The following is a 17,641-nucleotide window of genomic DNA, read 5'->3' as shown; positions in this document are numbered from 1 at the left end:
TCTGTCTTTATAAAGTATCTTCTTATTAAACTGTTTGTACACTTACAAAGTTCTCAATGCTTCGGTTTGCATGTAGGGACCCTCATTATGCTACTGTGTTAGTGTGAGGCTATTTTGAGCCTTGTTAGTGGTATTAACTAGCAATTTAATTTTACTTATTCTATGCCCCACATACTAGCGTTATAAGCTAATCTGTTTTTAGAGATAAATCTCTTTACATTCGATTTTCATGAAAACGCATCCCAGAGAACGCTCTACTCGGTAACCATGTGTTAATTACCCCTAGGTTCATTTTTCACCGGAGTGTTCCTTTAAGTCTCTTTTTTCAGCTTAAGCGTTCAAACGATTTTAAATCATTTAGCAAAAAGACTCGCTCACGCGCTGTTTTCTCTGTGCGTAACCACACCCAAAGCGCGCGCCGAGAGCCGCATCTAGACCGTTCTCTTTTGCGTCTCATGTTCACGCGTCATTTCTTTACAGAGAATGATAATTTCTGTTATTTTTCCACTAAAATGCGATCTGAATGGTTATCACGCAAGCAAAAGTGCTGTCTTCATCTGCACTGTGACAAAAGAAAAAAAATTGTAACTGAGTAGCTAACTTCCACACATTATGTTTGTGCTCTATCAAAGAAAACCGAACAGACAGCACTGTGTTTTATTCCTCAAATAATCAGCGTATTTGAACGAATCAGAGTCAATTATTTATTTAAGCTATCCATTCATAAATACAGTCGATGGCTAAGTTAAATAAATGAGCACTTTGAACGAATCGGTTGAATTCAACTCACTCCTTAATAGAGTACTGGCGGTTTTAGTTTCAAATTTAAAAAGTAGTCTATTATTTAATTAATTGTTAGCTGCTAATTACATCTTCAACAGTGTAATTAAATTACTTTACCAATTATTCTCTTTCTAAAAAACGATTCCATTACTTATTTCCAATTACTTTCCAAATCCCATATTAATCTCGACCAGTTGAACAAAGATAGAGATAAAACTGCTCTTTTAATTATTTCAAAAACATAATATAAAATTGCATTAATTATTCTTGAACTGACCAAAATATTTAAAGAGAGGTTACATTACAGTTTAACATAAGATGTAAAATTTTGATGTTAAATCCATATTGTTTTATTGTTGTATTGCCCCCAGACCCCTCAGTCCTGCCCTGATTCTATTTATTTGTGCAATTCCTTGTAATTTGTTCTTACTGACTGTTTACTTGTCTTAATATTTATTAAAATACTAATAAGACTTTTTGGTGGTGGGGCCATTGTTCATTTTTGCAGGGCAAGTAAAAATCTGGACCAGAATGAACCTGTAGAAAGGCTCCTTTGCATTGAGCCATGTAAATATAAAGAGTTCCTTTCAAGACCTGCCTGTTTTGTTATACAATAGTTTTGTTACTGGGAAAATATAATGTTAAAAGTCTGGGCCCACCGGGAATTTCACTTGGCCCACCCTGGATCTCAAAGCTGGAGCCGGGCCTAACTGCAGTAACTATTAAATATATTTTATTTGTGTCATCATGTTTTACACAGTCATCATGTTTTCAGGCCATTTCAAGTTTGATATTTACCATTAACTCCATAATTTTGTTCATTCAGACTGATTCGCAAAAGCACACGAACACAAGTAGCGGGATTTATCGCACAAGCCAATCATATCCAACCATTACCAATTATTTCCAATCATAGCGCGATGGAGGCATTGCCTCCTCTCACTTGACATTCCCCATTCATTCTCAATTACCCCACAGCCTGCTTTAGGGGGTCTGTTAAAAGTCAATTGGCTCAGGGGAGGCAAGAGTGACGCGGGCTGAATCCGAAATCACCCCCTAATCCCTAGTCCACCAATATAGTTCACTTGAAGGAGTGAATGAAAACGAGTGCAAGTGCGTGAAGTCGTTGAGTTTACATCGGCTGTACACTCGTTATTGTGGTGCAATGTGGGGTTGAATGAGTGCACTCAATAATGTGCACTATGGTTTGGACACCATGCACTACAAATGGCTGTCCCCTCAAATAGGGCATTATATATAGTATAGGAGGCGATATCGGATTCAGCCACAGACTCCCACTGTAACTTTACCTGCAGGTGTCGGCTGTTGGACAGTGTTACTTTAGAAAAACAAGTGATTTATACACTTTTTAATGTCATATTTTGCAATATTTGCATTGTTTTGTTTTTGTAATATGGGATATTTTCTCTTGCAATTCGAGTCCCAATCCATTACTTGTATTTTCCTAGTGCTTGGTGCACACTTCAAGTACATTCAAAATATTAAAATCAATCCAATGCATACAGGGATGTGCAGAGAGTTTCTCATGGGGCTCAAATGTAAAAAAAAGAACATTTCCTTGAGATCGTCCCGGGACATCTCTATTACTTCTATTGTCTTTGAAATATGGTTTATGTGCTGAATGTGCTGGCAAGCTTTATGGTAAAATATACTTTAATAATGTAATTACTGTTGAAACTTGTCATGTATTTAAATATATTTCTAATTACACATTTGTAATGATGAAGTTGTAATTTAGTATTTGAAATTTTTGTCATCATTTACTCACCCTCAAGTTGTTCCAAACCTGTATTAATTAATTTATTGTCCTGAACGCAGAAGAAGAAGAATGTTGACAACTAAACAGTTTCTGGTCCCCATTGACTTCCATGGTATTTTTTTTCTATACTATGGAAGTCAATGGGGACCAGCAACTGTTTGGTTTCTAACATTCTTCGAAATATCGTTTGTGTTCAACAGAATAAAAAAAATCATACAGCGTTGGAAAATGTGTTAGTGCGTAAATTATGACATTTCCATTTTGGGGGGAACTATCCCTTTAAGTTGCCTTTTATGTCATTAATATGATCTTATCTGCAAGTAGGCTACAGTTTAAATATACTTTTACAAGTGCACATAGCATTCTCAAAAGAAAGCACCCGAATCCTTGTTTTCTCAGTATTTTGCACCTTTGCCTGAATAAAGTAGTAATATGTGTCTTTAGTAATATCTTAGAGACTCATTTAGCATTGTCAAATTGTCAATGTGTACGTGCTTTTCTCTTAAACTGAGTGTTAATTGTTAAGCTGAGCAAACATAACGAATAGCTACATAATACATATAAGTACATTTAAAAAGGCAAGATTTGTAATGTTTAACTATTGAGAGAAATAATTCTGTTTTTTTATATATATTGTAACACGAGGGTGATGGCAGTGATATGCTGTGCTCTCTAAATATGTTGTGTCTTCATAGTATGAGACGAAATAAAGGTAAATCAGAGGTCAATCTGCAATAAACGACTGAGCAAAGGTTATCAAGAGAGGCACAGACAGACTCAGAGAAGCAGCAGCAGATCACATCACCCCTCCCAACAGCAGCTGCAGCTTCACGGCAAACCTGCCGCCGCCGCCGCCTCACAATATTCGCCGCCAGCGGTCCTCCGTCTGTCTGAAACGAGGGGAAGGAAGATCGCGAGCCTCGCCATATTCATTCGCGTTTCTATATCAGCCCGCGCGCCTGTCCAATATGGATATGCTGGGGAAGAAAGAGCGGAGAGGCAGAGATGTGAAGGGCTTGCTGAAGAGGAACTGGGTTCTAATTGCAACCATCACCTCGGTGATACTGGGTGAGATGAGCGCGTTCATCTTCCTTTGAGCATGGCCACATTTCCCTGCATCTTATATCTCGCTTCATTGTCCTCTATCACACCTCATCCTTTAATTATGTATCCACCGCTATTGTTTTTTATTGCCAGCTTATTACTGTGGCGTTATGAAGGATCTACAGCGCCGTTGTGATATCAGTAGCTGACAATAAGAGCAATTCAAGTGTTTATTTGTTGCATTTAGCTGCACGTATCTGCAGGTGTGTTGATGTGATGAATGAAGGCAAGGCATTGATCAGTGTGTGTGTGTGTGTGTGTGTGTGTGTGTGTGTGTGTGTGTGTGTGTGTGTGTGTGCAAATATTTTACTACTGCCACAGAGAAACGTGACCAGACTTCCAGTATGACACAGTAAAATCTCTCTGGGAGATCGGGGCTAGTTGTCACACTTTACTGTTTCAAAGCCAATTTCTATACTAAAATCTAATTGAACGCGTCTATCGTTATTGGCTAAGGGGAAAATACATAATTTATTGGCCTACATTGATTTTTGTGACATCCCAGCTAAAAGGGAACGTTTTTAGAACTATAACGTCCTAGCAAGAGTAGGCTAGGCTATAAATAAACGTTATTCAAATAGCCTAATGATAACATAACGTTCATTAATAACAAAACATTATTTGTACATCGTTTATGAATCAATTTAGATGGACATCGCTCACACCAAGGACGATAGCTATAAAGATAACGATAAAAATTTGTTCTAAAAATCGTTCTCAATATTAACGAATAGCAGAGTTCACACCACAGCGATAACGATCATTTCATTCGTTGGAATCACTTTCTGATGAACGTTGAATTTGACAACCAATCAGAATCCATCCTGCTGACACGCAAAGAATAAACAAAAGAATATAATCCGCTGGTGTGGACAAGAAATTAGTAGTTTTCTGTGAACGGGCCTTCAATGTTATGTCTTGTTACTTTTGAACGTTCTCTGAACATTCTGAAACGTTCCTATAAATGTTTATATATTTTGTTGGCTTGTGTACTTACATTATCTCAAATGTTTCCAAGAATGTTTAAATCCAGAGAAAATGTGTCCATGCATCGCCTATCAATGGCATCATACCCACGTTACCCTCGATTTCCGTTTTTATTTTGTAGAAACACCAAAGACTTATATATTGTGTGTTTTATTAGATAGGCGAGCAACTGTTTGGATACATTCATTGACAGAAAATAAAAGTTGGAACAGTAAAGCATTTACCACTTTGTAATGTTGCCATTCCTTTTCACAACACTTAAAAGACGTTTAGGGACTGAAGACACCAAGTGATGAAGTGTTTCAGGTGTAATTTTGTCCCATTCTTCCTGCAAACAATTATTAAGGTGGGCAACAGTATGGGGTCTTCGTTGTCGCATTTTGCGCTTCAAAATGCGCCACACATTCTCTATTGGAGACAGGTCGGGACTGCAGGCAGGCCAGTCAAGTACCCGTACCCTCTTCCTCCGCAGCCAGGACTTTGTAATGTGTGCAGAATCTGGTTTTCATTGTCTTGTTGAAATATGCATGGACGTCCCTGGAAAAGATGTCTTCTTGAAGGCAGCATATTATGCTTCTAAATCTCTGTAATTTTGAGCATTAATGGTGCCTTCACAGAAGTGGAAGTTACCTTTGCCAAGGGCACTGACATAACCCCATACCATGACAGACCCTGGCTTTTGGACTTGTTGCTGGTAACAGTCTGGATGATCCTTTTCTTCTTTGGTCCGGAGCACACGGCGTCCATTCCTCCCAAAAAATACCTCAAATACTGATTCATCTGACCACAGTACACGTTTCCACTGTGTGATGGTCCATCCCAGATGCCTCCGAGCCCAGAGAAGTCGACGGCGCTTCTGGACACTGTTAACATAGGGCTTCCTTTTGGCACAGTACAGTTTTAACTGGCATTTGTGGATGTAGCTACGTATTGTGGTACTTGACAAAGGTTTGCCAAAGTAGTCCTGAGCCCATGTGGTGATATCGCTTATAGATGAATGACGATTCTTGATGCAGTGCCGCCTGAGGGATCGGAGATCGCGGTTATTCAGCTTAGGCTTGCGCCCTTGTCCTTTACGCACTGAAATTCCTCCAGATTCCTTAAATCATTTAATTATGTTATGCACTGTTGAATGTGAAATATCCAAATCTCTTCCTATCTTTCTTTGAGGAACATTGTTTTTAAACATTTCAATAATTTTCTCACATATTTGTTGGCAAACTGGCGATCCTCGGCCCATCTTTGCTCCTAAAGGATTAGACCTTTCTTGGATGCTGCTTTTGTACCAAATCATAATAACAATCACCTGTTGACATCACCTGTTTCAAATCACATCATTATTTAACCATTTTACCTCATTACTAGCCCTAAAGTTGCAGGTCTGAATGACAGGAAAGGATGCATATTTACAAATGACATGAAGTTGACCAGACAAAACATGAAATATTTTGTGTTCATATTGTCTGCTATGAAATACAAGTCAAAGTAAATTTTTCTGATTTGGGGTTGTACAATCTTAAGTTTAAGGCATTACTGTCATGGCCTCACTTTAAAGTCACTTTGAGTAAAAACTGACACAACTCACCCCACTCTCCCCTATGCATGAGTGGAAGAAGTGGAAGCGGTGAAGCCATATTTGACTATATATATATCTATTCAAAATGGTGAAAAAACACATGGTTAACCCAGCCTATGATGGTTTTTGGTTTGTGTTTTTTCATCTTGGAGAGGCTGGAATCAGACCAGACCAGCAAACTAGCCTAAGCTATGACTTTTCATGAACATTATTATGAAAAGCAAAACAACTCAACCCACAGTGAAAAATAGGAAACCGTGTGTGTACAAAATGTGTGTAATTAATAAATGACAACATAAAACACTTGGCTGAGAAGAGGACACAGTTCAACCGTTCTGTTAAAATATATCCTCATAGTGTAGTTGAACATCACTGTAGTTTAACCATGTTCATTTTTTTTAGCATCAGCTATTACCTTACAACATTTCACAAAAATGATTGTAATTATACAGTTTTGACTTGAAAATGTATAATATTGGCGTTACCGAGACAGCTTCCCCTGAATGCCAACTCTTCCCTAGGCTACATTGTGCAGAAGTGTACAAAAATAATGGACTCTTTATGACAACCAATTCATAACGTACAATTCTTGAAAATAAAAGCATGGCATTTTTGTTAAGTAATCACAAATGAGTGGTTATTTGCCTTGCAAACAACTGGCCAGTTCGGGAAGGCTTAGTCATCGAAAACATTAATGGTTTAATGCTTTGCAAAAATGCTCAGAACTTATAGGCTGTCCAATAAAATCTCACTATTGCTCTATTAGGCATTTCTGAGCTGATCGGTGAAGCAATTAAGCAGAGGTCATAGATTACTCACTACATGTACTGACAAGACCATGAAAAAAGTCTTGATTGATGCTTTATAATATATATATATTTTAATATATTTCTATGTGTATATTATATTTGATATGTTATATATTATATGTTTAATACTATGAGTAAATAATGCTAAAAGTATTCTGGTTTTATATTATATGTGTACTGGGCAAAACACAGATTATTTTGATGCCACACAAGCTTGTGCAGTCACCTACAATAAAACAAAAGGCAGGTCAAGCAAATCAGTTTTATTCACTCAGTCATGAGTGCCATAATCATTATAATACTAAAATGTAATAAAGATAAGTTACAGTACAACAGAGACTATTAACGGTGGCTTTTGTGGTTACCTGGGTTTGGTTTAGCCTTCTTAAACCTTCAAGACTTCTTCATGATGTGTATTTGGAAGTTATCTGATATGGCAATTTATGCATTTAAAATATATTAACTTTAAATGTAATATCGAATAACAAACTACAGTTAAAATACATAATCACTTACTTCACATGTGCTTTAGCATGTTAGTCAGCAAAACATCAAAATATGACAAAAGGGTTATCATACTTTATACTTTAATTAAAACATTTAATTTGACATTAAAAGTGTCTTTTAAGAAATATAGTCATGAAAGTGTACTGTCTTTACTGTCGTAGCCTTTTAGTTGTTTAATACTGCAATAGTTTAAAAAAAAGTGCATTTTGCTAACATTACAGAAAGATTGGAAACTGATACATACATACATTTCCTGTAGCTGCAGTGCAGTCTATACAGACTTCATTACGTTTATTGGAAAGCTTTTTTTTAATTTGGTATACACCGTATATCAGAATCCATCATTATACAAGGATGGAAACAAGGTGATTGAAAACTCAAAAGAATACATTTGTCTGAAATATCTTTATCAGTTTAACAGAAGTTGAGCACATCTTGTGTTATGTGTCTGATGACAACAAATATAGGGAATATCTGAAATTCTTGAATATCACAAAGCATTGTTAGCATTGTCAGGGTTGGGGTGAAGGGATGAGGCGAGGACTCAATGATGCAGATAGACAGGCTTTATTATAATAAAAATAAACAAAAACAAAAACTACCCCAAGAGGGAAAACAAGACAGACTTGACCGTGACTAGACTTGACTTGGCTTCAGGTAAAACATGACAGGAAACATTAAACAACGATCTGGCACAGGACTGCAAACACAAGGAGAATAAGGCCCCGTCCACACGGAGCCAGAGCTTTCCCTATCCAATCTTTTTTTCCTCTCGTCTCAAGAAAGATCTGCGTACACACGAGAGCACTGAGACGACTCAAAACCACGTAGTATACATGCCAGACCAGTATGCGGCGCTGTAATTCTGCCACAGAGATACACTAAAAACAGAGAAGAAGAGTTGTGGCTAGATTGGGTACCATAGATATCTATAATAAAGGCTAGATGTCTTATGGCGGAGTCTCTACCGTCATCACCGGCGGCCATCTTGTCACAGGCAGGGCTCTGTGGTACCTAATGATCTGCATGAACACAAATACTCTTATCTCACTGAAATCTTGACGGATTTACAAATGGTTTGGTTTCTTATAAACGTTATTAACGTGGCTATAATTATGGATGCTTGAACAAATTATGAATAATTTTTCATAAGTATGCAGTGTCATAACTACATATCTGACGTTTATAACAAACCAAACAGTTTGAAAATCGGTAGAAAATTGAGCAAGTTATGATTATTTAAAAAGTGCAAGCACCATTAAAACACAATGTTACGAGTGAGCGAGCTGACTGTGACAAGATGGCCGCCAGGTGCAGACGTCGACCTCCATTGGCCAGCAGCGCGCACGAGACATCTAGCCTTTATTATAGATATCTATGTTGGGTACAGCAATGTTAGGAAGTGAGGCAAAATTTCACGATAAAATAACAATAAATAAATTTGCTACTTACCAGATTGTGTTTTATTAGCGCCTACACCTACCCCCACCCTAAAACTAGCTGTGAATGAGAGAATACATTAAATATTTTTTTGTGTGCCCATTTGCTCAAATAGCAAAAGAAAAACGGCACAATAGTGATTTCACAACTTTCAAAAAGAGGGAAAAAATAGAGTGAGATTGATAACGGCAGTGAAAAGAGAGAAATTTATACATTTTTATCATCACTCCCATAGACGCTGTATTAGAAACACCCTCACAGCAGCGGTAACTTGTTTATTGTAGTTTGATGCTAAAGTAATGAAATACAAAGTATTAGAGTTATAAATGTACATACATTTAAAAAAAATGAAAATACAAAAAAGTTGCAGGATTTACGATGATATTGATGACCGTTAAAACGCGTCATCACAGTCTGTGAAAAGGGTCTATAGTGAGCAAGCAAAAGAGGGAAACAAGGGAAGTGTTGTGAACTTTTATCTTCTAAAGTGTAGGAAACTCAGAAGATGAAGACCAGGAGACTTTGGGATCAAACAGAAGTTATTCCTTTAATGAGAACTCTCTGTGCTGCTGGTCGTCCGAAAACAGTCTAACTTAACTGTACAAAACAATGCAATTTATCTACATTTCAGGGGGAGGGATTATACAGCAGCGGAGGAGGTATAGGAAAATAGGGACACACCCCAAACATTCCTGTCTCATCAGACGTAATTCAATCAGCATAACAGTGTCATTCAAATGCATAAATGCTAATCCAATCACTCAGGCAGTATTGCTCTAAACTTGTCATGGTAAATAGTCAGGAAGTGCATAAAGACAAAAGACTTAATGTCTCAAACACTTACACAGCCTGACGCAATCTCCTTAGAATTTCCTCAAGTTTACTTCAAAATGTAAAACACAAATATAGATAATGTTTTCAGTTATATTCTATTACATTGGAACCTAGATATAACAATGTATAAATTTGTAATCTTACAGAAGACCGGTGGGGCAAATGAACCAATAATCAGGAAACAAGGTGGGCGGGGTTAGACAATAGGCATGAGAGCACATGGCACAAAGAAACACATGACAAGCCATGTGCTCACCCCAAACGTGACATGAACATGCAGCTAATAGGCTTGTTCGACTTCACACAGCGATGCCCAGAGCGGTTGACTTGAAGCAGTGCATGCTGGTTAGACATTTTGACCGAAGACAAACACGCGGAGAATGAATGTCCGAATCCCAACACGAAACCGAAACCAAACTAGCCCGAAGTGCTGAGATCCGAACACCACGCCCCACACACAAAACTCACAAGGACAGAAGAGCACGCAGCTCGAGCATGCTCAAAGCTGTGCGCTCACACAAGACAAGACAAACAATACAGGAGTGTCAGGGCTCTGTCACAAAACCAAGAGTAAGCTTGAGCGAAGTGACAGAACCCTGACAAGCATACTCTCCAAATGTTAGATGTTTGTCAGTGAGACAGGGGATTTGGATTCTCTCTCACTTGCTTTGAAATCACTCTAAAGATCAGTGATGACACTTTGTTTTTTGTGATCATCTTGATACAGTACACTCAGACTTGTTGAAGTTTGCTTCCGTCACAGAATAAACAAAAATGTACAAGATAATTGTGACTTTTTTCATCTCACAATTCTGGCTTTTTTCTCAGAATTGGACTTTATAACTCACAATTGCGAGAAAAAAGTCTGAATTGTGAGATGAAAACGTGCAATTGCAAGAAAAAAGTCAGAAGTGTGACAAACTTTCATTTGCAAAAAAAAAAGTCACAATTGTGAGGAAAAATTGATAATTGTGAGAAAAAAGTCATAATTGTGAGAAATAAACTTGCATTTGCAAAAAAAAGTCATAATTTCGAGTCACAATTGTGAGAAAAAACTCAGATTAGCAAGAAAAAAGTCAGAATTGCGAGATGTAAACGTGCATTTGCAAAAAAAAAGTTTGAATTGTGAGGAAAAAAATTCATAATTGTGAGAAAAAGTCAGAATAGTGGGAAAAAAGTCAGAACTGTGAGATTTAAACTCGCAATTGCGAGAAAAAAGTCAGAATTGTGAGATGTAAACTTGCAGTTGCAAAAAAAAGTCATAATTTTGAGTCATAATTGTGAGAAAAAAGTCAGAATTGCGAGATGTAAACGTGCATTTGCAAAAAAAGAGTTCGAATTGTGAGGAAAAAAATTCATAATTGTGAGAAAAAGTCAGAATAGCGGGAAAAAAGTCATAATTGTGAGAAAAAAGTCAGAATTGTGAGGGAAAAAGTCAGAATTGTGAGATGTAAACTTGCAGTTGCAAAAAAAAGTAATAATTTTGAGTCATTGTGAGAAAAAAGTCAGAATTGCGAGATGTAAACGTGCATTTGCAAAAAAAGAGTTCGAATTGTGAGGAAAAAAATTCATAATTGTGAGAAAAAGTCAGAATAGCGGGAAAAAAGTCATAATTGTGAGAAAAAAGTCAGAATTGTGAGGGAAAAAGTCAGAATTGTGAGATGTAAACTTGCAATTGCAAAAAAAGTCATAATTGTGAGTCATAACTGTGAGATTTAAACTTGCATTTGCAAAAAAAAGTAAATTTTGAGTCATAATTGTGAGAAAATCAGAATTGCGAGATGTAAACGTGCATTTGCAAAAAAAAAGTCTGAATTGTGAGGAAAAAAAATCATACATGTGAGAGTCAGAATAGCGAGAAAAAAAAACATAATTGTGAGATTTAAACTTGCATTTGCAAAAAAAAGTCATAATTGTGAGATATAAACTTGCATTTGCAAAAAAAGTCATAATTGTGAGTCATAATTGTGAGATTTAAACTTGCATTTGCAAAAAAGTCAATTTTGAGTCATAATTGTGAGAAAAAACTCAAAATTGTTAGGAAAAAAAGTCCGAATTGTGAGATGTAAACGTGCATTTGCAAAAAAAAGTCAGAATTGTGAGGAAAAATTCATACTTGTGAGAAAAAGTCAGAATAGCGAGAAAAAAAGTCATAATTGTGAGATATAAACTTGCATTTGCAAAAAGTCATAATTGTGAGATTTAAACTTGCAATTGCGAGGAAAAAGTCAGAATTGTGAGATTTAAACTCGCAATTGCGAGAAAAAAAGTCAGAATTGTGAGATTTAAACTCGCAATTACGAGAAAAAAAGTCAGAATTGTGAGATTTAAACTCGCAATTACGAGAAAAAAAGTCAGAATTGTGTGGACTTTTTTCCAATTCTGAGGAAACTGACTTTTTTCTCAGAATTTCACATTTATCACACCTTTAAGGCCTGTTCACACCGGGACGATTTTCGCGCGCGTTTATCGCCGACGTTTAACGCCTCGTAACTAAACAATGGACGCCAAAGTGAGTGTGCACACCTACGCGTAAAACGCCAGGCGTAACGCCGCCTCGGGTTCGTTTTTTTATTTTGACGCGGCGCATAAAAAACTGGCCGACCAATGAGATCCGCGCTTTTGTTCACGTGCCTGGAGCTGCTGAAGTGACAGTAAAACACGACTTGGTGGCGCTCAAGCACAAAATCAGTCTTGCCGAGCACACACTGATACGACGAAGAAGTAGTAAGTAGACAAAGAAGAAGATAGGCTGCTAATGCTGCTTGCCAGTTAGCAAAAAGTGTGTGAATGGTTTTGCCTTAGACATAATATATCTATGGTTTTGGCAAGCACGTAAATACTGTCTCTCCTCTTCTTCTGTGTGACAAGCGAGTGTCAGAAGCGTAAGTGCCGCAGCACCACCTTGTGTACCGGGAGCGCATCTACTGAATGTGCACGTTCACTCGGCGCAACGCCAGTGGAAATCGCTTGGGTGTGAACACTCAAGACGCGCCGAAAAACGTCACGAAAAACGCTGGCGATAAGCGCGCGCGATATTCGTCCCGGTGTGTACAGGCCTTTATATTACGCAATTCAAATGCCAATTACCTTTTTTTAATTTATTCTGTGGCAGAAACAATCTTCCATAAGTAATTCACCACAAATCAATATGAATTTATACACTCTTACAAAAAAAAATTTCAATGAGGTTCTAAACCATTCGAACCCTAGGGTTCTTGACTCAATTTTAAAGAACCCTTTCTGCCAAAAAGGTTCTATACAAGGAGAAATGCCTTTAATTATTTCTTCTAGATATAAAGTATGTTTATGAGCTGCTTAATTCATTAAAAAAATTATGAATTAAAACTAAATCCATAAAATGATGGGAACCTCACAGAACCTTTTAAGCTTCTGTTTAGAAGCTCATCTTTGTGAGGTTGAGATATTCTTGGAATATTTAGCTCGGCACATTCAGTCAGTCTTGATGCTGACTTTATGTAGATTAGGCATAACGAAGAGCTTCGCATTTACAGTCAGTTTGACGTGCTTTCTGTATCATTTGCAGGGATCGGGCTTGGAGTGCTGGTGCGGGACTATACCTCTCTGTCCAAGCTGGAGAAGCAGTACTTTGGCTTCCCTGGAGAAATCCTGATGAGAATGCTAAAGCTGGTCATCCTGCCACTCATCGTCTCAAGCATGATAACAGGTATCTCTCTCTCTCTCTCTCCCTCTCTCTCTCTCTCCCTCTCTCTCTCTCTCTCTCTCTCTCCCTCTCAGAGGTGGTAAATGTTGCCCTTATGTTACCTGTCACATGTGTGCTTTGTTTAGTTTCCGTGTTCCCGTTTTGCTTAGGCCACATCCACACAAAGCCAGAGCTTTCCCTATCCAATCTTTTTTTCCCCTCTCGTCTCAAGAAATATCTGCGTACACACGAAACCACTGAAACGGACTCAAAACGATGTAGTATACATGCCAGACCAGTATGTGGCGCTGTAATTCTGCAACAGAAATACACTAAAATTCAGATTTATCCACTCTGGGACCCAAAAAAAAACGGTTTCAGGCTCCCAAAACGCCGGATCCGTCTGGACGAAATACAGATACGCCGAAATATTTTTACATATACCGCTAAACGTGTCTCCGTGTGGACGGGGCCTAACAAGGAACTAAAGACGTGCTTAGCTGTATATGTAAAAACATTTTGCCGTATCTGCATTTCGTCCAGACGGATCCGGCGTTTTTTGTTATTTTTTGAAACCAGTGGATAAATCTGAAAACGACACCCTTGCGTTTTCGTGTGTACAGCCAATCCGTATATTCTGTGAAACGATGATGTCATCACCCCACGTCTCGCGCATGCTCCAAGTCTTCCTCTCCGTTTTTAGTGTATCTCTATGGCAGAATTACAGCGCCACATACTGGTCTGGCATGTATACTACATTGTTTTGAGTCGGTTTCAGTGGTTTCATGTGTACGCAGATATTTCTGGAGACCAGAGGTGGACAAAGTACACAACTCCATTACTTGAGTAAAAGTAAAAGTACCACTGGTCAAATATTACTCCATTACAAGTGAAAGTTGTAAAGACAGATTTTTACTTAAGTAAAGGTACAGAAGTACTTGCTTTTAAAAGTACTTAAGTATCAAAAGTAAAAGTAAATGCATTATTTTATTATTGTTGCATTGTTGTATGAATGCACGCTGTTCCATCATGGTGGTTTAAGACAGTCATGCTCCATCTGACATTCTAGCATATCTTGAACTCATTTAAATACTTGCTTAAAAGTTACAAAGCTCTTATCAAAGTCAAAATCATACTAGAAAAGAAAGGCTTCTACATTGTGTTTATCTGACAGGATTATGTAAAAACAGTTCAGTTAACATTATTAGCCCATCTACGTTTTTGCATGCTAACTAACGTCATTGTCGAACGTTACCTATGCGTTAGCGCTGTATCCACAAGGCTATGACAACTTGGCGGATAAATCCTTAAAAAATAATTTGACCGACCATACTTCATACCAGTGTTAATTTTGACAGCAAATTTTGATTTAGTGTTAGTCATAGTCTTTTGACTAACATTTTAGGCATCTGATTTGTAGATTTTAGTAGATTCAATAGACTACAATTCAGTACTTGTGGTCTGGCGTCTGAGAGGCAGCTTTCTGTGTGCACATCCGGATAGAATCACCCTTTTTCAGACTTATCCACATCTGCTCTTCTGAATTTTAACTTTGAAGTATGACCATGGTTGTGCGCACTGCGTCTGGGAACTGTCGCCTTCTATAGGCTGTCTGCAAAAAAAATTAATAAATCACATTTTAAAGAAGAAAACAAATCGTCCACTGACTTTCAAAGCGGCTAAAACTTTCTTACTCGAGGGCCTTGATAGAAATGTAGTGGAGTAAAAAGTACGATATTTGTCTTTCAAATTTAGTCAAGTAAAAGTCATAAGTTTCCAGAAAAAATACTACTCAAGGAAAGTACAGATACTCAAAAAGTGTACTTAAGTACAGTACTCTAGTAAATGTACTTAGTTACTGTCCACCTCTGCTGGAGACAAGGGAAAAAAAGATTGGATAGGGAAAGCTCTGGCTTTGTGTGGATGTGGCCTTAAGCATTGTTTATACTCGACGTGTCCGCACGAGCGCGAGGGTGCGCGTGGCAAAAATGACGTCTTCGCGGAGTGGGCGGTAGTGCACGTTGAGTGCGCGAGACCCCATTTTGCGTGGCCATGTGCAGCCCATTTTTTGGAACTTTTCGCGAGACGAACTTTTGACGTCTCATCACACAGGCACCCAGTTTGCACCATAGACCGTAAAAAATAGGTTTGCACGTACAAATTAGTTGCTTATATTTACAAAATGAGTCAACAAAAGCATAAATAAGCCCTTTTATTGAAAATAAAGATCCATGTTTAATTTAAAAAAAAATTAATTTCACGAACTGAATGTTAATTGAAATTAGGAAATATTTAAGAGATCGTTAATTTAGTTGTATACATGTGTGCATACATTTTGTTCTCATGTCACAAGTAATAATATCAAGGTTTACTGAGTTTTACACGATTCTTTTGTAGTGTGGTTTTTGTTGAAGTGTACTAAAATAAATATCGTAACCTGTGTACATTAGCCTACTTCTTCTCACCTCTGTTTCTTGATGATTTATTGAACAATTGCTCCGAGTCGCCCTCTGTCGAGCGCGTCGAGTATAAACACCTCGTCCGTTCGGGGAGGAGGACGTGCGGTCAGCAGAGGCTCGCGCTGCGGAGCCAGACGAAAGTATAAACAAGACTTTAATCTCCTTGGTTCTTAATAAGTTAACACCTGCTCAGTTTCAGTCAATCATCCTTTGTGTATTTAAACCCTCAGTTTCCTGTGTTTCATTGTCTGGTATGTGTTTAATATTATCTGCTGTGTTTTCCTGTATCTTGAAAAGAGTTATTATTAAAGCCTGTTGTTAGATTATCTCCTCCATCGTGCGCATCATTAAAGCCAGCGTGACATTACCAATATTTTATTTTTATGTATTGTATTATTCCTTTTTACCATAGAGCAGTCACCCACCATGTGCATGGGTGTGTAAGAATGATAAGGAAAGATGCTGTTCATTGAAAATCAGTTTACCTGCATATCACACAAGGATTATATAACTCATAAAATGTTATTATAACTTGCTGTAATTTCATTTGAAGATAAGTCATCAAATATAAAAGACAAATATGTGGAATGTTAGTCATACTTCTTTATGACTCCCAAACATTTTTGTGAGCCAAACACGTTTGATCTAAAATATTATACGTTATTATTTCAAACATTTTAACAATACATTAATATGTTATTTTTTTCTTTGATGTGTTGGTAATGGTCACATAATATGCAGGTAAAAAAATTCAATATTTAATCTTTTTTTAGTAAGAGCTGTATTCTAATTGCTTTTATTTAAAAATGATTTATTTATTTTGATTTTCATCATATCTACATTATACAGTGCCGAGGAAAGGTTTGGAAATGCACTAGTTTACAAAAGTTTTAGACCATATCAGTTTGGGTTTTGGACAATATCAGTTTGGGTTTTGGACAATATCAGTTTGGGTTTTGGACAATATCAGTTTGGGTTTTAGACCATATCAGGGTTTTGGACAATATCAGTTTGGGTTTTGGACAATATCAGTATCAGTTTGGGTTTTGGACAATATCAGTTTGGGTTTTGGACAATATCAGTTTTGGACCATATCAGTTTGGGTTTTGGACCATATCAGTTTGGGTTTTGGACCATATCAGTTTGGGGTTTGGACCATATCAGTTTGGGTTTTGGACAATATCAGTTTGGGTTTTGGACAATATCAGTTTGGGTTTTAGACCATATCAGGGTTTTGGACAATATCAGTTTGGGTTTTGGACAATATCAGTATCAGTTTGGGTTTTGGACAATATCAGTTTGGGTTTTGGACAATATCAGTTTTGGACCATATCAGTTTGGGTTTTGGACCATATCAGTTTGGGTTTTGGACCATATCAGTTTGGGGTTTGGACCATATCAGTTTGGGTTTTGGACAATATCAGTTTGGGTTTTGGACAATATCAGTTTGGGTTTTGGACCATATCAGTTTGGGTTTTGGACCATATCAGTTTGGGTCTTGGACAATATCAGTTTGGGTTTTGGACCATATCAGTTTGGGTCTTGGACCATATCAGTTTGGGTCTTGGACAATATCAGTTTGGGTTTTGGACCATATCAGTTTGGGTTTTGGACCATATCAGTTTGGGTCTTGGACCATATCAGTTTGGGTCTTGGACAATATCAGTTTGGGTTTTGGACCATATCAGTTTGGGTCTT

At 37.5% G+C, this 17,641-nt stretch overlaps 1 protein-coding gene across 1 annotated transcript in view; it reads left to right on the top strand.

Annotated features, from left to right (window-relative positions):
- The first annotated feature begins 3,309 nt into the window (after nucleotides 1–3,309).
- The window catches only part of slc1a1 (solute carrier family 1 member 1), a 39,769-nt gene continuing 25,437 nt past the window's right edge, over nucleotides 3,310–17,641 (top strand). The window contains exons 1-2 of the mRNA XM_079808662.1: nucleotides 3,310–3,631; nucleotides 13,368–13,508. Coding sequence (XP_079664788.1) covers nucleotides 3,532–3,631; nucleotides 13,368–13,508 — 241 coding nt within the window. The 5' untranslated portion in view covers nucleotides 3,310–3,531. The remainder of the gene's footprint in view (nucleotides 3,632–13,367; nucleotides 13,509–17,641) is intronic.

Source organism: Gobio gobio (genome assembly GCF_949357685.1).
Source record: "Gobio gobio genome assembly, chromosome: 2".
Taxonomy (NCBI): Eukaryota; Metazoa; Chordata; class Actinopteri; order Cypriniformes; family Gobionidae; genus Gobio; species Gobio gobio.
The sequence above is the reverse complement of the archived record's forward strand: the minus strand, read 5'-3'. Positions and strand labels throughout refer to the sequence as shown.